Source organism: Monodon monoceros, unplaced genomic scaffold, assembly GCF_005190385.1.
Source record: "Monodon monoceros isolate NGI ecotype Baffin Bay Population unplaced genomic scaffold, NGI_Narwhal_1 Super_Scaffold_10, whole genome shotgun sequence".
Lineage (NCBI taxonomy): Eukaryota > Metazoa > Chordata > Mammalia > Artiodactyla > Monodontidae > Monodon > Monodon monoceros.
Genome location: NW_021703766.1, coordinates 17,502,036 through 17,523,449, shown reverse-complemented (window position 1 = coordinate 17,523,449; position 21,414 = coordinate 17,502,036). Strand labels below are relative to the sequence as shown.

The 21,414-nt window shown below is 40.3% G+C and overlaps 1 protein-coding gene across 2 annotated transcripts in view; it reads left to right on the top strand.

The window, feature by feature from the left end:
• Nucleotides 1-29: 29 nt before the first annotated feature.
• Nucleotides 30-21,414, top strand: part of UTP4 (UTP4 small subunit processome component) — a 32,478-nt gene continuing 11,093 nt past the window's right edge. Inside the window, exons 1-8 of one of the 2 annotated variants that reach the window (XM_029238087.1) lie at nucleotides 30-109; nucleotides 1,377-1,537; nucleotides 3,878-4,069; nucleotides 9,713-9,797; nucleotides 11,438-11,527; nucleotides 14,457-14,668; nucleotides 19,553-19,724; nucleotides 19,836-19,927. In XM_029238087.1, coding sequence (XP_029093920.1) covers nucleotides 1,379-1,537; nucleotides 3,878-4,069; nucleotides 9,713-9,797; nucleotides 11,438-11,527; nucleotides 14,457-14,668; nucleotides 19,553-19,724; nucleotides 19,836-19,927 — 1,002 coding nt within the window. In that variant the 5' untranslated portion in view covers nucleotides 30-109; nucleotides 1,377-1,378. Of the gene's footprint in view, nucleotides 110-375; nucleotides 418-1,376; nucleotides 1,538-3,877; nucleotides 4,070-9,712; nucleotides 9,798-11,437; nucleotides 11,528-14,456; nucleotides 14,669-19,552; nucleotides 19,725-19,835; nucleotides 19,928-21,414 lie in introns of those variants that run through there. The other variant, XM_029238095.1, reaches the window with a different exon arrangement.

The following is a 21,414-nucleotide window of genomic DNA, read 5'->3' as shown; positions in this document are numbered from 1 at the left end:
CTTCCGGCCTTGCGGCGCGAGCACTTCCGGGGCAGAGCACGCGAGCGCGCGCGCACGTGGGGCCGGGGCGGAGAGAGGCGAGCGCCGAGAGTGGCTAGCCCATCCGCTGGTGAGTTGGGGAAGGGGCGTGGGGAGCGGGGATGGGACGGGGTGGGGGGGTGTTAGAAAGGGTGAGGCCTGCTGCAGGTCGGCGCCCGGCGGAGCTAGCCGATTCTCTTGTGCCGAGGCCGGTGGGGGCTACTCCGGAGATCCCCGGAGAGGGAAGGGGCGGTGGAGCCCTCGCGCGCGCGTTGGACGCACTCTTAGCCCGGCCCGGCCGAACGCGCCTGCTCTGCAGGCAGGTTCCTCACCTTGAAAGGAGACGAGTAGGGGGCGACCCAGAGCGGAGTGCGTATATTGGCGGCGACGGAGCGGCAGGTAGAGGGAGTAGTTGACAGATGACGACCAGTCCTGTCGTTCCTCCCCTTGAGACGCTCTCGGTTCTTCCTGCCCCATCAGCCCCACCATCAGTACCGTAGTTGAGTGTGTGATTTGAAAACTTAACATGCAGTAGAGATAGAGGTGTTTGCCAAAATGCAGATTGCTAGCCCTCCCCCCGCCCCAAAAGATTGGAATTCTGGAACTGTGGAATAGGACCCGGAATCCTGCATTTTTAAAAACCATTTTTCGAGGTGATTTTGATACAGGAGTTCTGCGGACATGACTTTGAGATACTCCTTTAGACTGTCCACATTTCTTGCTTCTTTAGAGTGGTCGTGGTATTTATCCTCCTCTCCACCACCCCCACCCCCAGAAACCTCACACACAAAATACAAAGGAGACCTTAGTTCTGCCTCGAATACATCCGGTCAGCTCCATGTGACTCCCTTCAAGTGCGCACTCCCAGTTAGAGAATGAGGTTATGTTCAGTCTTTTGCTCTAAGATCACGTTTTAAATTCTCACCCCTCTTTTCCTGGACCACTTCCTTCAGGCAGTTGTCAGGATTGCTGGCAGTCTGGGTGATGCTGTATGTGTTGATCTTTTAATTTTGTTGCTGAAGAATCCTGAGCTTCTGGAGACTGTTTGATAGATTCTGTATGGGCCATGAAAGCATCATTAGTTGGATATTTAGAAATGAACCTCCGTCGGCCTTCCCTGGTGGTCCAGTGGTTAAGAAGCGGCACTTCCAATGCAGGGGGCTCGGGTTCCATCCCTGGTTGGGGAACTAAGACTCCACATTCTGCCTGGCGCGGCCCCCTCCAAAAAAAAAAGTGAAAAAAATAGAAATGAACCTCAATGAGATATAGTTGGAGTCTTCCACCTAGAATAGTGGTAATAAGAAACATGAGGTGTGACATACTGCTGTTTAACAATGATTCTTTTCTTGCCCTCCTAGGAATGGGTGAATTTAAGGTCCATCGAGTACGTTTCTTTAATTATGTTCCATCAGGGATCCGCTGTGTGGCTTACAATAACCAGACAAACAGATTGGCTGTTTCACGAACAGATGGCACTGTGGAAATTTATAATTTGTCAGCAAACTACTTTCAGGAGAAAGTAAGTCATTTGGGAGCCTGATTTGGTGTTTTTGATGTTAATTTTTTTCTTAAGTTCAATTCTGCCAAATCTATGTTTTTTGTATTCAAAGAGATCAAAAGAATAGTAACTCTCCCCGACTCTCTCCGGAGTTGTTTAGAACCACATAACAAATATGCGATCTCTTGTCTGAATGATGCGCTTAGAGTTTTGATCTGTGTGATGTTGGTTAGAAAGATCCTACCTAGGAATTGTGGTGCTCCCTGTCATTTGGAAACTGAGGTTTGCTAGATCTGTTGGGCACAATAAGAAGGGAAATTGTCAAGACCATTGCTTCATATCAGTCTCTGCACCATTGTAACTTTGGTAAAGTGTCATTTCCTGCTATAAGTGTCAGTACCCATTTCATTGTCAATTCAGAAAAAATGATGAGACATTTTAATATCAAACACTTGAGTGATGTAATATCAGGAACATGGATTCCTAAGTTCATCTGTCTGAGAGAAGGTAGATTTATATTTGGGAATAAAGATTTTAAATTAGGTAAAGTACTGTTTGGGTGTATGCAAAGGGCTGTTACAGCAGCATATTTTTCAAAGGCGGTGATTACTGATTTCAAGTGCAACAAAATAATTCAGGTCACATTTACTGAGTGCCTTACATGCCATAGGCACCATGAAATAAATGAATAGAAGGAAAAATGAATGAATGCAGTGCCCAGCAACTTAGTACTTGGAATTTAGGCACTCTGTAAATGTTTCTAAATGACTGAGTGGCAAGTATTAGGCATTAAGATGAATGTCAGAGGCCCTACCTTCAAGGAGTTCAAAATCCAGTGGGGGAAAGATGAGTATACAGTTTCCAAACAGTGTGGCAAATTTTATGATAGACCTAAGCAGAGGCATAGAATCTTAGTGGAGAGGTGCCTTCTCTGATGAGGTGGGTTTAGGATTCCTGGAAAGAGATGACTTACTGAGCTGATCCCTGAAGCACTAATAGGAGTTAAGAAATTGCTGGTCACCACAAAGGAGTCACATTCCATAGAATGAAAAACATGCTGTGGTACATGCTTGTTGCATCCTGTGATTTTTCTTGTCATTTATGATAATTGGAATTATATAATAGTTCATATATATTTGTTTAATGTCTTCTTCCTTGCTGAACTTCAAATTTTATGAAAACAAGGACCTTGTCAGTGATATTCATGGCTGTATTCCCAACATTTAGCAAGTGCCTAGGACAAAGACACTGCTTAGTTAATACATGTTGAATGAATAAGTCAACTGGTCTTTACCTAGTACCTCTTATTTTCCTCTCCCATCTGTTTTCTTTTTTTTTTTGAACAATTAATTCAGTCTAGTCTTCCACTTTATCCATGTTCCCTTCCCTGCTATTGAAGATTGCTTAGCTCTGAACAAGAGCTTGTTTCTCAGAACAAGAAAACATTATATCTCTGAGAGTGAAGAATAGTGCCTAGGAGTAAGGAGACCCACATTCTTTTCATGTCATTGACTTTGGCCCTTTGGGCAAGCCACTTAATTAATGAATATTTTGCCTTTTCAAGTTCAGATAGAAAAAATTATACCTCCTCATTCCCTTTTGTGTCAAGCAGATATAAGAGTAAAATTCCTGGGCTTCCCTGGTGGCGCAGTGGTTGAGAGTCTGCCTGCCGATGCAGGGGACATGGGTTCGTGCACCCGTCTGGGAAGATCCCACATGCCGCGGAGCGGCTGGGCCCGTGAGCCATGGCTGCCGAGCCTGCGCGTCTGGAGCCTGTGCTCCGCGACGGGAGAGGCCACAGCAGTAAGAGGCCCGCGTACCGCAAAAAAAAAAAAAGAATAAAATTCCTTGATAGTATGAATGCTTTTTGAGTGCTAAGAAAACACTTAGAAATCTGAGACTTGAATGAAAAGCTGGAGTGATCTGCCTTTGTTTATTTTAATTTTTTAAACAGCTTTTAATTGGTGAAATTGACACACAGTAAGCAACATGTATTCAAAGTGTATGTATTGGTAACTTTTGACATGTATACACCTTTGAAATTATCACTCAATCAAGGTGATTGCGATGATTTTTAAAAATTAGATACATCAGATACAAATTGGATTGTCTGAAACTTTATTGTCTAAAAAGGTTTTGCAGAACAAGTCCTAGTAAAAGAAACAAAACCAACTGTATAAGTAACTAAAATGTGAACCTGAAAAAAATGAAAATATCAGTAACCTGATCTTCAGATAGTGTAAAACCCCACACTATTTATTTCCAGAGAGGCATTTTGATTTTCATCTTTTTGCCTGTGACCACTCAATGCTAGTAGCTGATGAATTCGTGGTGGGTTGAAAAGTTATGGTGTTTCTGTAGTTTTTCCCAGGTCATGAGTCTCGGGCTACAGAAGCTCTGTGCTGGGCAAACGGACAGCGACTGTTTAGTGCTGGACTCAATGGAGAGATTATTGAGTATGATTTGCAGGCGTTAAACATCAAGTATGCTGTGGATGCCTTTGGAGGACCCATTTGGAGCATGGCTGCCAGCCCCAATGGCTCTCAACTTCTGGTCAGTAAGCAACTATTGGTAATTCAAACCAAGATTTCTCTTGTGCCCACTTAAACTTGCTTCCTTATGTTCATAGGAAGGTGAAATTGTATTTAGCATGTAGCAACTCCACTCTGAGCTGGATTCCAGCAACCAAGCAAGCAATTGTATCTGGATTCCAATACGAGATACAAGATTGGGGTTCTTGTTGGGGATTTAAAGCTCCCTTGTCCTTTGGCACTCTTTCTGCTGCTACTTTGGACCTCGTTGATTCATTTATGAAACCAGAGGTTTCAGTTTGGTTCAGCATTTCCCAAACTGTGTTCTTTGGAATTGGGAGATGTAGAAACTGTCTTTTGTTTTGTTGTGCCTTGTGTTTTATGATAAGTTTTGTTTCAGAAATACGGCGTACTAAATCCTTCTGTAGATTCACAGCACACGTTAGTATATCAAAACTTCTGATAGGTCCTTCTACAAGTCAACCTGTGGAACATGTTTTTCCAGTGTTTCTCAAAAAATTTTTGAGCACAGACTTAAGACTTCCCCCCTCGAGAGGGCAGACAGCAGAAGCAAGAGGAACTACAACCTGCAGCCTGTGGAACAAAAACCACATTCACAGAAAGAGACAAGATGAAAAGGCAGAGGGCTATGTACCAGATGAAGGAACAAGATACAACCCGAGAAAAACAACTAAATGAAGTGGAGATAGGCAACCTTCCAGAAAAAGAATTCAGAATAATGATAGTGAAGATGATCCAGGACCTCGGAAAAAGAATGGAGGCAAAGATCGAGAAGATGCAAGAAATGTTTAACAAAGACCTAGAATTAAAGAACAAACAAACAGAGATGAACAATACAATAACTGAAATGAAAACTACACTAGAAGGAATCAATAGCAGAATAACTGAGGCAGAAGAACGGATAAGTGACCTGGAAGACACAATGGTGGAATTCACTGCTGTGGAACAGAATAAAGAAAAAAGAATGAAAAGAAATGAAGACAGCCTGAGAGACCTCTGGGACAACATTAAACACAACAACATTCGCATGATAGGGGTCCCAGAAGGAGAAGAGAGAGAGAAAGGACCAGAGAAAATATTTGAAGAGATTATAGTCAAAAACTTCCCTAACATGGGAAAGGATATAGCCACCCAAGTCCAGGAAGTGCAGAGTCCCCTACAGGATAAACCCAGGGAGAAACACACCAAGACACATAGTAATTAAATTCGCCAAAATTAAAGATAAAGAAAAATTATTAAAAGCAGCAAGGGAAAAACGATAAATAACATTCAAGGGAACTCCCATAAGGTTAACAGCTGATTTCTCAGCAGAAACTCTACAAGCCGGAAGGGAGTCACATGATATACTTAAAGTGATGAAAGGGAAGAACCTACAACCAAGATTACTCTACCTGGCAAGGATCTCCTTCAGATTTATGGAGAAATCAAAAGCTTTACAGACAAGCAAAAGCTAAGAAAATTCAGCACCACCAAACCAGCTCTACAACAAATGCTAAAGGAACTTCTCTAAGTGGGAAACACAAGAGAAGAAAAGGACCTACAAAAACAAACCCCAAACAATTCAGAAAATGGTCCTAGGAACATACATGTTGATAATTACCTTAAATGTGAATGGATTAAATGCTCCAACCAAAAGACACAGGCTTGCTGAATGGATACAAAAACAAGACCCATCTATATGCTGTCTACAAGAGACCCACTTCAGACCTAGGGACACATACAGACTGAAAGTGAGGGGATGGAAAAAGATATTCCATGCAAATGGAAATCAAAAGAAAGCCAGAGTAGCAATACTCATATCAGATAAAATAGACTTTAAAATAAAGAATGTTACAAGAGACAAGGAAGGACACTACATAATGATCAAGGGATCGATCCAAGAAGAAGATATAACAATTATAAATATATATGCACCCAACATAGGAGCACCTCAATACATAAGGCAACTGCTAACAGCTATAAAAGAGGAAATCGACAGTAACACTTTAACACCTCACTTACAACAATGGACAGATCATCCAAAATGAAAATAAATAAGGAAACAGAAGCTTTAAATGACATAATAGACCAGATAGATTTCATTGATATTTATAGGACATTCCATCCAAAAACAGCAGATTACACTTTCTTCTCAAGTGCCCACGGAACATTCTCCAGGATAGATCACATCTTGGGTCACAAATCAAGCCTCAGTAAATTTAAGAAACTTGAAATCATATCAAGCGTCTTTTCTGACCACAATGCTATGAGATTAGAAATGAATTACAGGGAAAAAAACGTAAAAAACATGAACACATGGAGGCTAAACAATACGTTACTAAATAACCAAGAGATCACTGAAGAAATCAAAGAGGAAATCAAAAAATATATAGAGACAAATGACAATGAAAACACAACGATCCAAAACCTGTGGGATGCAGCAAAAGCAGTTCTAAGAGGGAAGTTTATAGCTATACAAGCCTACCTCAAGAAACAAGAAAAATCTCAAATAAACAATCTAACCTTACACCTAAAGCAACTAGAGAAAGAAGAACAAACATAACCCAAAGTTAGCAGAAGGAAAGAAATCATAAAGATCAGAGCAGAAATAAATGAAATAGAAACAAAGAAAACAATAGCAAAGATCAATAAAACTAAAAGCTGGTTCTTTGAGAAGATAAACAAAATTGATAAACCATTAGCCAGACTCATCAAGAAAAAGGGGGAGAGGACTCAAATCAATAAAATTAGAAATGAAAAAGGAGAAGTTACAACAGACACCACAGAAATACAAAGCATCCTAAGAGACTACTACAAGCAACTCTATGCCAATAAAATGGACAACCTGGAAGAAATGGACAAATTCTTAGAAAGGTATAATCTCCAAGACTGAACCAGGAAGAAATAGAAAATATGAACAGACCAGTCACAAGTAATGAAATTGAAACTGTGATTAAAAATCTTCCAACAAACAAAAGTCCAGGACCAGATGGCTTCACAGGTGAATTCTATCAAACATTTAGAGAAGAGCTAACACCCATCCTTCTCAAACTCTTCCAAAAAATTGCAGAGGAAGAATACTCCCAAACTCATTCTATGAGGCCACCATCACCCTGATACCAAAACCAGACAAAGATACTACAAAAAAAGAAAATTACAGACCAATATCACTGATGAATATAGATGTAAAAATCCTCAACAAAATACTAGCAAACAGAATCCAACAGCACATTAAAAGGATCATACACCATGATCAAGTGGTATTTATCCCAGGGATGCAAGGATTCTTCAGTATATGCAAATCAATCAATGTGATATGCCATATTAACAAATTGAAGCAGAAAAACCATATGATCATCTCAATAGATGCAGAAAGATCTTTTGACAAAATTCAACACCCATTTATGATAAAAACTCTCCAGAAAGTGGGAATAGAGGGAACCTACCTCAACATAATAAAGGCCATATACACCCACAGCAAACATCATTCTCAATGGTGAAAAACTGAAAGCATTTCCTCTTAAGATCAGGAACAAGACAAGGATGTGCACTCTCGCCACTATTATTCAACATAGTGTTGCAAGTCCTAGCCTCGGCAATCAGAGAAGAAAAATAAAAGGAACAAATTGGAAAAGAAGAAGTAAAACTGTCACTGTTTGCAGATGACATGATACTATACATAGAGAATCCTAAAGATGCCACCAGAAAACTACTAGAGCTAATCAATGAATTTGGTAAAGTTGCAGGATACAAAATTAATGCACAGAAATCTCTTGCATTCCTATACACTAATGATGAAAAATTTGAAAGAGAAATTAAGGAAACACTCCCATTTACCATTGCAACACAAAGAATAAAATACCTAGGAATAAACCTACCTAGAGAGACAAACGACCTGTATGCAGAAAACTATAAGACACTGATGAAAGAAATTAAAGATGATACCAACAGATGGAGAGATATCCTGTGTTCTTGGATTGGAAGAATCAATATCGTGAAAATGACTATACTACCCAAAGCAATCTACAGATTCAATGCAATCCCTATCGAATTACCGATGGCATTTTTTACGTAACTAGAACAAAAAATCTTAAAATTTGTATGGAGACACAAAAGACCCCGAATAGCTAAAGCAGTCTTGAGGGAAAAAAAGAGAGCTGGAGGAATCAGACTCCCTGACTTCAGACTATACTATAAAGCTACAATAATCAAAACAGTATGGTACTGGCACACAAAGAGAAATATAGATCAATGGAACAAGATAGAAAGCCCAGAGATAAACCCACACACCTATGGTCAACTAATCTATGACAAAGGAGGCAAGGATATACAATGGAGAGACAGTCTCTTCAATAAGTGGTGTTGGGAAAACAGGACAGCTACATGTAAAAAAATGAAATTAGAACACTCCCTAACACCATACACAAAAATAAACTCAAAATGGATTAGAGACCTGTATGTAAGACTGGACACTATAAAACTCTTAAAGGAAAACATAGGAAGAACACTTTGACATAAATAACAGCAAGATCTTTTTTGATCCACCTCCTAGAGTAATGGAAATAAAACCAAAAATAAACAAATGGGACCTAATGAAACTTCAAATCTTTTGCCCAGCAAAGGAAACCATAAACAAGACAAAAAGACAACCCTCAGAATGGGAGAAAATATTTGCAAAAGAATAAATGGAAAAAGGATTAATCTCCAAAATATAAAAACAGCTCATGCAGCTCAATGTTAAAAAAATAAACAACCCGATCCAAAAATGGGCAGAAGACCTAAATAGACATTTCTCCAAAGAAGACATACAGATGGCCAAGAGGCACATGGAAAGCTGCTCAACATCACTAATTATTAGAGAAATGCAGATCAAAACTACAATGAGGTATCACCTCACACCAGTTAGAATGGGCATCATCAGAAAATCTACAAACAAATGCTGGAGAGGGTGTGGAGAAAAGGAACCCTCTTGCACTGTTGGTGGGAATGTATATTGATACAGCCACTATGGAGAACAGTATGGAGGTTCCTTAAAAAACTAAAAATAGAGCTACCATATGATGCTGCAATCCCACTGCTGGGCGTATATACCCAGAGAAAACCATAATTCAAAAAGACACATGCACCCCAATGTTCATTGCAGCACTATTTACAATAGCCAGGTCATGGAAGCAACCTAAATGTCCATCGAAGGACAAATGGATAAAGAAAATGTGGTACATATAGACAATGGAAAGACCCCCCCCCCATTCTTACCATTAGACTGGGTACTTGCAGAGATTTAGTTTTCTGTGATGGATTTATGATTTTTTTTAAATTTGTACTATTTTGTAATATCTTGACGTATCTCCATTTAGGTGACACAGTTAATGGGTCTTTTATTTAGGCCATGGGTGTCCAGCAGAGACATGCTGTGAAATCCTATTTCTCCTCCATGTCCTATTCAGGAATTGGGCCCCTAATTGGCCTGCTTTCTGGCTAGGACATGAAGACTGCCAGGAACACACTACCAGTTTCTTGGTACCAGTACTTTTTCCCTCTCACAAACTATTTTTCTCTTTCAGAACAAGTGTTAGCTTGAAGGAGGAAATGTATATATTTGTAAATATATATATTTAGTTCTATAAAATGCTTTCTTTATTTTCTATCCCCTTTTCCATAATAGGTTGGCTGCGAAGATGGATCTGTGAAACTATTTCAGATCACACCAGACAAAATCCAGTTTGAAAGAAATTTTGATCGTCAGAAAAGTAAGGGTTGTTTGTGGTGAGGCAGTGAGTAGTCTTAACAAGAAGTTATATTTCTGTGCCACTGGGGATGGGATATTTTCCCATGGGTCCAGGTAATATTTTATCTATATGCTAACTTTCTGTGAGTGCAGCGTATGTGCTAGATGCTGTCCTTAGCTCAGGTCCTCTCCACTGTGTAGCATAGCTATGATTGCCTGGTTAAGTAATAATACAGGAAGCTAGCAATCCAAAATAGGAAAATGAGTGTTTCTGTGTAAATCAATTTGTTAGTTCTCACTTATTTTTGTGAAGTTTTAACAAATGTGCATAAAGTCTCAGAACTCGGATTTTTCTTTAGGAGCTGTGGTTCTCAGTTCTGCTAGTACTTTCAAGTTGAATGGGGGAATTTTATAAACAATGGCCCCTGTTCCACCTGGACTGACTGACACTGACATCCAGAACAGAGCCTGGCAAACTATTTCTGTGAAGACACCAGCTAGTAAATATTGTAGGCTTTGCAGGCCCTATAGTCTCTGCCAACTCTTGTCATTATAGCACCGTAGTTGCCCTAGATAATACTTAACAAATGCTCATGGTTGTGCTCTGGTAAAACTTCATTTACAAAAACAGGTGGTGACCCCAGTTTGGCCTTTGGGCCACAGTTTGCTGACTCCTTTTCTATTATCCACTTTTTTTTTTTAACATCTTTATTGGAGTATAATTGCTTTACAGTGGTGTGTTAGTTTCTGTTTTATAACAAAGTGAATCAGCTATACATATATGTATATCCTTGTATCTCCTCCCTCTTGCGTCTCCCTCCCACCCTCCCTATCCCACCCTGACTCCTTTTCTAGAGAGTAGTGTCTGATATGTTCTCTGTATCCAATAGTAATGTTTATCCTCTGCTAATCAGATCCCTGTATTGTTTGTTTTTAATATCTCCAGGGTGTTCTTTTTTTAATTACAAAGGTGATATAATGCTTGGTAAAAATTTCATGCATTTAGCCAAGTGTGAAAGAGAAAATAAGTGTCTCATTTCACTCTGTAGGCAACATTTTGGAACTAATCTGGACTTTTTTGTATATTCAGATAGACAAATACATTCACAGGAGTGCTTGCACTTGGTTTTCAGCTTAGTTTTTCATTTGATGTATCACAGACATCTTTCTGTGTCAGTCGTGCCAGTCTGCATGGCATTTCATTTTATGGTGTTCCATAATTTATTTAACCAAACTCCTATTGATGGATATTAATTTTGTTTTTACTACTATAGCCAGTGCTGTAATGAACATTCTTATATACACTTGGGCATTCCTGTAAATATTTCTTTTTTGTTAAATTCCTAGTGCAATTACCATGCCAAATTTGCACGTTTAAATTTTGTTAGGTTACTACCAGATCACCTTCAAAAGGTTGTGCTTATCTACACTCCCATCAACCATTTATCCATTATTAAAAGTAAGTATCAAATATGTCATCGTGGGTCCCAGGGCAAAGTTGTCCCTCACCTGTTATAAAACGGTCCTTCACAAGAGCGCAGTAGATGAACTTTAAGACTATAGAACGCTAGCCCTGTAGATGTTTGTGGAAGGAGAACTCAGTTACCCTTTGCTGTATATTTATGTGTATGTCACTTTCTCTTTTGTTGTACAACTCCCAAGGTCGAATCCTGAGCCTCAGCTGGCATCCCGCTGGTACCCACATTGCAGCTGGCTCCATAGACTACATTAGTGTGTTTGATGTCAAATCAGGTGACTGTTTTTCTCAGTTCATTTGGGGTGTGGGTCTTGTTTGTCAGAGCCACATTTCTGGGTTTCCAAAAGCTTGTGACCTTATGCTTTCATGAACCTTCTGAGATGTCACCATGAATTTCACTTCTTTCTTGGATTACTACTGCTGCTTTTAGGGGAATCTTGGTTCTTCAGTGGAATACAGTATTTTTCATCATAAGAATTCACACTAAAATTTGCCCTCAACCAGTGAGACATTTACTATGAGCAATCAGTAGAATACCTATTTATATATACCAGTTCTTTGTAAAAGTGGGTGTCTGTATTTGAGGAACGTAAGATCTTGGTAACATAGTTGGTGAGACTTGAGATCAGAAAGATAGAGAACAACGTGCTTCCTCTGTCCTTGGCCTACAGAATTGGCTGATGGATTCCTTCAGTGAGGAGACTGACTTCAACTTGTTAGGTGGCTGTGTCTGTACTCCCCGCTAAGATGAGAGGAGACACAGGGCAGACATGTCGCCTTTTTCTTTTTCCTTAGTGCTTGAGCAAGTTTTTTATTATCAGTTACATATGCATATAGTCAAAGAATTCCTTAAGGCTTGTTACAAAAGAGCAGGAGTCCCCCTATATCCCTTCTCCCACTCCTCAAAGGCAGCCGCCTGCAACTCTTAGCTAATTCTTTTGGTATTTATCTTTATGCTATGCATAGTATGCTTAAAATGCTTTATTTTTTTCAGTTTTAGCCCATTATTTATTGACTTCCACTATTTAACCCTCTTTCTCTGCCCTTTGCCACATGTAGCAATATTTCTTCCTGATCCTCCCAGTATGGTTATGTTCTAACTTTGTTCAGATTAGCAGTTGATGTTTTTATTCTTAGACTATATACATACAACTTGCATAGTAAATTTCTTTTCCTTTCCTGTATGCTTTTTGTTAATGCTGAATGTCTGTCTCTGTCTCTCTCTCTCGTGTGTGTGTGAGTGTGTGTGAGATTGAGATATATATATATATCACTAATTCATCTCCACATTCTTCCAGTTGTATGATTTAGGTTCAGCTACATCTGGGTTTTTTTTCTGTTTTTTGTTTGTTTGTTTGTTAGTTTGTTTTGGGTTTTTTTGCGGGATCTTAGTTCCCCCACCAGGAATTGAACCTGGGCCCCTGCAGTGAAAGTGCCAAGTTCTAACCACTGGATCGCCAGGGAATTCCCACATCTGGTTTTCTTTCTATCACTTTTATCTCCTTGAAGGTTTCTCTCCCAGAGCCTTCTGCCCTGCTCCAGCTTAGTGGAGCCAGTTTCTGGGCCTACTGCACAACTCTGAGATCTTGAACTCTGGTTTTTCAGCCATTCTGGAGATCCCCTTTGCTTTATTCTCCAGTAGAGTTCCCTGTTGCCAAGTCATTCATTTTCTTAGTTTATCACTTTGTTTGATGGATCCTGAGAAAGGGTTTCTGAGAAAGAATTCTAGGTTGGAAATTATTTTTCCTTAGAATTTTGAAGCTGTGGTTCCACTGTCGTCCAGCTTCTAGTATTGTTATGGACTCTGATGCCTTTCTGAGAGTAGATCCTTTATGTAGGTTTTTGTGGTTGGTTTTTCCTGGGAGCTTTTAAGATCTTCCCTTTATCTTTACTGTTCTGAAATGTAATAATTATGTTTTTTGTTGTGTGGATCTGTTAACATCAATTGTATTGGACAACTTGGTAGGTTCCTTTAATCCAAAAACCCATGTTTTTCATTTCTGAGGAAAATTCTTATAATTATTTTGTAAAGGATTTTCTTTCCATTTTCTCCTTTCTGGAATTTTATTACTGGAATGTTGCCTCTTCTAATTTTCTTTCTTTCTTTTTTTCTTTTTCCCCCTTGTTATTTTTCATCTCTAACTTCTTACTCTGCTTCCTGGGAGAGTTTGTCATTTTTATCTTTCAGTCCTTTTATTGAGGTTCTCATTTCTGCCATTCATTTCCAGAGTTCCTTTTTGTTTCCTGAATGTTCTTTTTTACAGCATTCTCTTTTTGTTTCATTATACAGTATACTAACTCTTCTCCAAGACTATTCATGGTAATATTTGTGAAGTGTTCTTCGCCCTGGCTTTTTCACACCTTGTTGTTTATTTTTTTCTGGTCGTATGTTGGGCCTCTGCCTTTCATATTGAGGCTTTCCTCCCGTGTCTAGAGGTTCCTCTCATCACCACACTAGTGGTGCTGATCACATCTGAGCTTCATTGAGGAATGGTCTGGCTGGACTGTTAGCTTGGGGATGCTCTCAAGACAGGCTCTTTAGATCTTTTCTCTTGTGCTGGTCATATTTCTCAGAAATGTTTTTTGTTCTCCTACCTGGTGACAACAAGCCCAGCCATCAGCATTCTAAGAAGAAAGCTGGTGTTCTCAATACAGAGTTATAACATTTCACTTAATCTGTGTTCCAGCATCACCTCTGTTTCCAGACTATCTGGAGTCACCAGTTGCTGAGTCTTCTGAGGATTCCATGGTATAAATCAGGTGGTTTCTTGGGTTTTCCTACTGCGGATTTGGGACTTAGTTTTAGGGTTCTACTAAGTCGGTTACTACTCTGTGTCTGCTTTCCAGTTCCCCAAATTTTGGCACTATTGTCTTCTCTCCCTTTCTCATTGGGATTTGGAAGGGAGCAGAGTGTAATGTGTGTGTGCAGTTGGCTGCTTTTCAGTGAAGCCTCAGATGTCTCGTTTCCATTTCACCTCTCCACCAAAAATTCCTTTTGTCTGCACGCCCCGCCCCCCACCGCTGCCCTCCTTCTTCAGGGAACCATTCTGGTGTTCCAAAACTGAGTTCACCGTAACCACTGTTTACTGGCTGTCTGTGGTCTGTGCTCAGGCAGCTGACTTACCAGATGCCTACCACAGGCAGCTTCTGAAGACTGAGGAGAAATAAGTGCCATTCACATGCGGGCTTTGCTTTCTTTTTCAGGGAGCGCTATTCATAAGATGCTTGTGGATAGGCAGTATATGGGTGTGTCTAAGCGGAAGTGTATCATATGGGGCGTGGCCTTCCTGTCCGATGGCACCGTCATAAGCGTGGACTCTGCTGGGAAGGTACAGTTCTGGGACTCAGCTACCGGTACCCTTGTAAAGAATCATCTCATCGCAAATACTGACGTGCAGTCCATTGCCATATCTGATGTGAGTATAGTCCCTGTTTGAGCAGTTCCTGTACAACCTGGGGCATGAGTAGAGAAGGCCGTGTCAGTGGTGTGCCACAGACACTGTTCCCTAATCCTGAATGTTGTAGTGGAGGAAGATTGAGTTTAGGACAATGCATCTGAAAACCCACACAGTTTTCCTGAACACTTATTCTCCAACAGTTAGTTAGAGAATATTCTCTAAATGATTAGTTAGCAGAGAGGTTTTCTTCAGACACTCCCTGTCCCCAGTTAACCCCGTCTGATTGTAGGTAGGGCACAAGTATTCTAGAAGAATCTTGAGAAGTGCTATTTCCTCTCTCTGCCTGACTGTTCTGCTTCCTATCTTGGAACATTAGAAGGTAATTTTATAGTGATTTCGACACTACTGATTTTTCTCCTATTTGAATAGGAGTTAAAGCAGGTTTGTATTGAACATGTGTGCCTCTTGCCATCTTGTAACATGAATTCTTAATCAGAAACCTTTGGATATTTTAGCAATGAGGCACAGGAAGTGATTTTGAGGTTTGTTTTTTTTTAATGTTTATTGGAGTATAGTTGATTTACAATGTTGTGTTAGTTTCTGCTGTACAACAAAGTGAATCCGTTATACATACACATATATCCATTCTTTTTTATTCTTTTCCCATATAAGTCATTACAGAGTATTGAGTAGAGCTCCCTATGCTATACACTAGGTCCTTATTAGTTATCTGTTTTATATATAGTAGTGTGTCTACGTCAATCCCAATCTCCCAATTTATCATCCCCACTCCCGCTTCTCTCCCCACCCCGTAACCATGAATTTGTTTTCTACATCTGTGACTTTGTTTCTGTTTTGTAAATAAGTTCATTTGTACCATTTTTTTAGATTCCACATGTAAGCGATATTATATGATATTTGTCTCTCTGTCTGAGCTTTGAGGTTTGTTGACTAGATCTTTTATCTTTACGTAATTAGTTTGAGTGTTGTTTTCTTACTTAAGTGTGTCTAGTGTAGAGATCACTCCTGCTTTCTTTTCTTGCCTATAAAATGTTCCTATCCCATTCCACAGTTTTTCCATGAGAACAATTTGTTAGTGCTAAAGCCCTATAAAACATGTAGATGTCACATATAAACTATAATAGAAGTCAAGGTTTAAATGAGTGGGAGGAATTCTCCTTTTAAAATAGAGTTTCGATCCAAAATGGTTGTAATTATTAGACAGTAAGACTTAATTATTAAATTTAGTACTATTTAAAGTGTAATTTAAGGATTATGCACCTGTTCAAAGACCAAAGAAGATGTATATTTATTGCTATGGAACAATTTCCAGGATATATTGGTAAGGGGAAAAAGTAGAACAGTATTACAGTGTATAATGTAGTATATAATAGTGTATTAAGGAAAGATAGAGCAGATTTATATATTAGATATTTATGTATGAGATATTCTAGGACTTCCCGGGTGGTCCAGTGGTTAAGACTCAGCGCTTCCATTGCAGGGGATGTGGCTTCAGTTCCTGATCAGGGAACTAAGATCCTGCATGCTGTGTGGCATGGTTAAAAATAAAAGAGAAAAGAAAAGAAACAAATATTCTATGTGTATACAGTTTTGCTAGTATATACATAGAATATCTCTGGAAATATTGAAAATGCAAATAATGACAGTTTCTGGAAGAAAGTTTTTGGGGGGTAGGTGGAAGACAGGTGTAACTTGTACTGTGTACCACTTTATACTGTCTGATCTTCTACCTTGTGCCTATATTACTCTATTGCATTAAGTCTTAGATACAAATGATTGTAACATGTCATAATTTTGTTATGGGAAAGAAAAAATACTTTTATTAAACTATGAGAGTGGTTTTTTAAATGTAAAATTCATATTTTATAAGCATATAATATAAGCTTTTATAATATAAACTGACACAATGCTTTTTTAAACATAAAATTTATATTTTACTTATTGAAGAGCTTCTTGAGACTTAAACAGAAATTTTCTGTTATATCACTCTTACGCATATATAAACAGGAAAGTGTGTGAAATAAAATGATAAGGGTATTCCTAGAACTTCTTCACATTCAGAGTTGGACTCTGAATCACTTGAACTCAGTTATTGGGGTCCATGTTTCTCACACATGCCTCCCAGCCATCCACAGTGTTGCTAGAAGATGCTCCAATATAGTCCCAAGATTTTCTTTTAGGCTTTTGACAACTGTTCTGCAAGTTGTTTTTGTTTTGTTTTGTTTTGTTTTATTATTATTTGGCTGCATCGGGTCTTAGTTGCTGCCTGTGGGATCTTCATCATGGCCTGCGGGATCTTTCCTTGAGGCGCGTGGGATCTTTCCTTGCAGCACACAGGCTCTTCATTGTGGCGTGCAGGCTTCTCTAGTTGCGGTGCGGGCTTCTCTCTAGTTGTGGCGCGTGGGCTCTGTTGCCCCACGGCATGTGAGATCTTAGTTCCCCAGCCAGGGATCAAACCGTATCCCCTGCATTGGAAGGTGGATTCGTAACCACTGGGCCACGAGGGAAATCCGTATTCTGCAAGTTTTGATGTTCATTCTTTATCTGAAGATGTCACATAACACAGGTTGACAGATATAAATATTTTGATATCAGAGATGTTAAGATGTGAGAAAATGTGTGCCTGAGAAGCAAGGGATTGTGGTACTTTTTTTTTTTTTTTTTTCAATTGAAACGTGCAGTTGTACAAATTCCAGTCCTCAGAAATGCTTATCACAAACTCTGGAGTTGGGCAGAGTTGGGCTTGAATCCCAGTCATACCACTTAATAGCTACGTGTCTTCCTTGGGCAAGGTGCTTCTTTCTAAGTCTCAGTTTATTCCTCTGTGAGAACAAGGAGGTTAGTAATACATGCTGCATGGCGTCTGAGGAAAGATTAAATGGGTTGTGCTTGTAAAGTGCTAAGCAGAGTGTCTGGCACAGCGAGTGTGCTATTGCCATTTTCATATCTCTTTTGACACCAGTCCTAATTTCAAGGCTTTTCTCCATACTCTCTTGCCAGAACAGATGGTTATATTTAGATTTCTCTTCAGTGGTTTCTCATTGACTAAAGAGTGAATTGTGGCAAACACCCAGTCCTTTGATCTTCTTAGAAGCCTTTCACCTCCATCAAGTAGGCAAGTACTGATTCCTGCAGGGAGTTGTAGGGAACATTTGCCTTCATTTAGAGGTCAGTCCTGAGATTTTGTGTTCCCTGTGAAGCAGTCACTCTTTGATTAAGTTAGTGTGTGTGTGCGCACGTGCGTGCACTTGCGCACCCGCCCCAGGTCTGTTTTTCCCTTGCTTCATTCCTGTTGCACCCCAAGAGAGCCCTTTTCTTTTGTTTGCTTTTCAGTTCTTTTATGATTCCACCTCAGGGAAAGAGAATGTGGAGTGAGAGGCCTCCCTTCCCAGTTCTTCTCTGTAGGTAGTACTTTGAGCAAACAGCCACTTGAACTGTTTAGTGGAGGTGATGGAGAGAGCGAGTGAATTCCTAAGCGGCTCAGTATTTCCACTTTTGCCTTAGGCTAATGGTTTTCAAATAGTATCCTTAGAGGAGGTGAGGGAGAGGCCTGTGCCCGGAGCAAAGGCTTTGGCGGCAGATACACGTCTGTAAACTAACAGACAGGTAAACTTTTGAAGTTCCAGTTTCCTTATCTGTGTAAAGGGCTATTAAATGATTGGGGGGAAAAAGGGTAAAATCATAACTCATCCAAACATGAAATGGAAGTATGTCAGAGATTTTCTGTAACTCATTAACTAATGAGGGAACCAGTAAGTTACAAGCAGTTCTAAGGGAGAAATCAAAGAACACAGTTATGTAAGGCCATCAGGAATGCTGAAATGATTTACAAATTGTTGCAGGACTCAGTGTCCACAGGACGATCGTCAGCTGCATTCTACCGAGCAAAATTCGTTTGCGTCTCTATGCAAGAGAATCTTTTGCGTCACTCTCGGTTTTTTTACAATTTATGGAGTTGTAAAGTAGCTCTAGGACAATCAGAGGGCTCACCAGCCAAGGACACCAGTACTTGTTATGCTCATTTCAGTCTTTTATAGTTTCTCCTGATAGGACAGATGATACTTCACCTTGTAGGTTATTGAAGGATTAGAGATGATATGACTTACAACGTTCCTAGCACAGTCAGTGTGTAGTTACTGGCAGCTACATGCTCACATGTGTGCAGACATCTCACTTTTCTTGACTTCTCACCTACTCTTTACACCGTTTGATTGGTTAACTACTGATCCAGGTTTCTGATTTTTCTCAGTACCCTATCAAGCCTCCTGTTTTGTTTTCTTAACTCAAAGTTATGTGCATTTTTAAAAATGAGCTAAAATGAAAATGGTTTTGAGATTATAGAGGAATTTTAAAAAGTAGTTGTAGACACAGTAAGACCTTTTAAAACTAACAGAAATCCTCGTGCTCAACATGCTGACAAGAGAGAGCCTTAAACTGGGGACCAGGGAACCTGCATCTTTGTGATATTGATCAGGCCACTTCCCCTCCTCAGCCCACCCTCTCTTCATCTCTAAAAAGAGGACAGTGAATTTTAGGGTTTTCTAAGCTTCAATCTTTTGACTGCCAGTTTTGCGACCCCTCCCCTTTCCCCAATATTGTTGCTATTCTAATGAGGTCGGGTTTGCATTATATGAAAGCACGCTAACAGTTTGAAGTACTTACTGTTAATTTTGTCAGTAGGGGGCGCTTTGTTACCTGTGCGCGAACTTGCTCCCCTGATGGAATTGTTAGCTTCTGGAGGAAAAAGACCCCTGCAACCTCCCTTCAATTCTGGGCATAGGTTTTCCCCCTAAGCTGCCCAGACAGAAAACCTCGGGGAATATTTTAAAAACTGGGCCCTGTTTTGCTCAAATGTACCTCCCTAATGATTTACTTTCTCAGCAAGAAGACAGTTTCGTGGTGGGCACAGCCGAGGGGACAGTGTTCCATTTTCAGCTGGTCTCTGTGACTTCCAACAGCAGTGAGAAACAGTGGGTGCGGACAAAGCCATTTCAGCATCACACTCACGACGTGCGAGCCGTGGCCCACAGCCCCATAGCACTGATATCTGGAGGTGGGTTTCAGTCTTGGCCGGGAGTGCTTCATTACTCTGCCCAGCTGTGGTTATTTTCATGTGGGACTTTTTCTAATTCTGATATTTTTTCTCCTCTCCCTCCCGCTGCAGGCACAGACACCCACTTAGTCATTCGTCCTCTCATGGAGAAGGTGGAGGTAAAGAATTATGATGCTGCTCTCCGAAAAATCACTTTTCCCCATGTAAGTATCATCCTCTAATGCCCACCACGCCCTCATCTCCCGGTCTGCCTGTCCCATAAGACAGCACAGCTCACTCTTCTTTGGCAGATCTGTTGGCCTTCTGTAGTTACCTTCTTCTTCTTTCTTCCTTCTCTTTCTAAGGCAAGCCTCTGGCAAAGATGTTTACAGGGGCCAAGAGATTTACAGCAGCATGCCTAGTTCAGTTTCTGGGGAAATCATTCCTTTTTCCCAGTAGGTGTGGTTTATGGGGATTTTGTTTGTTTTTAATTTTTTTAAATAAGTTTATTTATTTTATTTATTTTTGGCTGCATTGGGTCTTCGTTGCTACGCACGGGCTTTCTCTAGTTGTGGCGAGCAGAGGCTACTCTTTGTTGCGGTGCGCGGGCTTCTCATTGTGGTGGCTTCTCTTGTCACAGAGCACGGGCTCCAGGTGCATGGGCTTCAGTAATCGTGGTACGCGGGCTCAGTAGTTGTGGCTCATGGGCTTAGTTGCTCCGCGGCATGTGGAATCCTCCTGGACCAGGGCTCGAACCCGTGTCCCCTGCATTGGCAGGTGGATTCTCAACCACTGTACCACCAGGGAAGCCCAAGGCTGGACTTTTTATTATTCTGGGTGGGAGCAGGAGAACCCAGGCTTCCAGTGTTCCTTTCTAGGTAAATCAGTCATCTTTCCAGGCTAGAAACTCTTCTTCCCACTACATACTTCTACATTCCATTCAACCAGTAAACCTTACTGAGTCTACCTCCTCGTTCTCTCTTGAATCTAGCCATTTCTCTTTGTCTACACTGCCATTAACCTAGTTTGGGTCAGTGACTTTTCTCCTCTGGATTTCTTTACAGTAGTTTGTTAACAATCTCCTTTTATTTATTTATTTGTGTCATTCCGGCCTGTTCTCCATTGATCCGTTCAAAAAGCAACTTTGTTCATCCCTCCATGCTTAAATGCCTTTGTTGGTCGTTGTTGTCCTCAGCGTAAAGACCTAATTCCTTAGCATGGCTTATGAAACCTGTCTTGATCCGGAGAAGACGGCCTCTTCCCTCACCTCTGTTCTCACGCACTTACATTACCCCCACCCCCATCTGCACTCAGTCTGGCAGTTCTGAAAGACTCCTTTTTATTCCCTCTCATTCTCTCTTCCCTTGGAGCTATTTCCCGTGCCATCCCTCTGCTTGGAACGTCCTGCCCTACCTTCTTTGCCTGAGTACTCTTTACCAGTGAGCCTCATCTGGGCTCCTGTCTTTACTGTCATGAGGCCTTTCTACTTTTTTTCATTACATACTGTGCTTAGCCATGTTAAAATTCTTTGCACACTTAATGTAATTGCCTGTTTAATTTTATGTCAACCCTTTAAACTGTAAGCTTGAGAGCAGTAGCTAGGTTTTTATTTACTACTATGTTTTTAGATCCTAGGACAGTGCCTGGCGAATGGTAGTACTTAGGAAATATTTATCAAGTAAATGGATTTTAATGGTAAAAAATGTTCTGA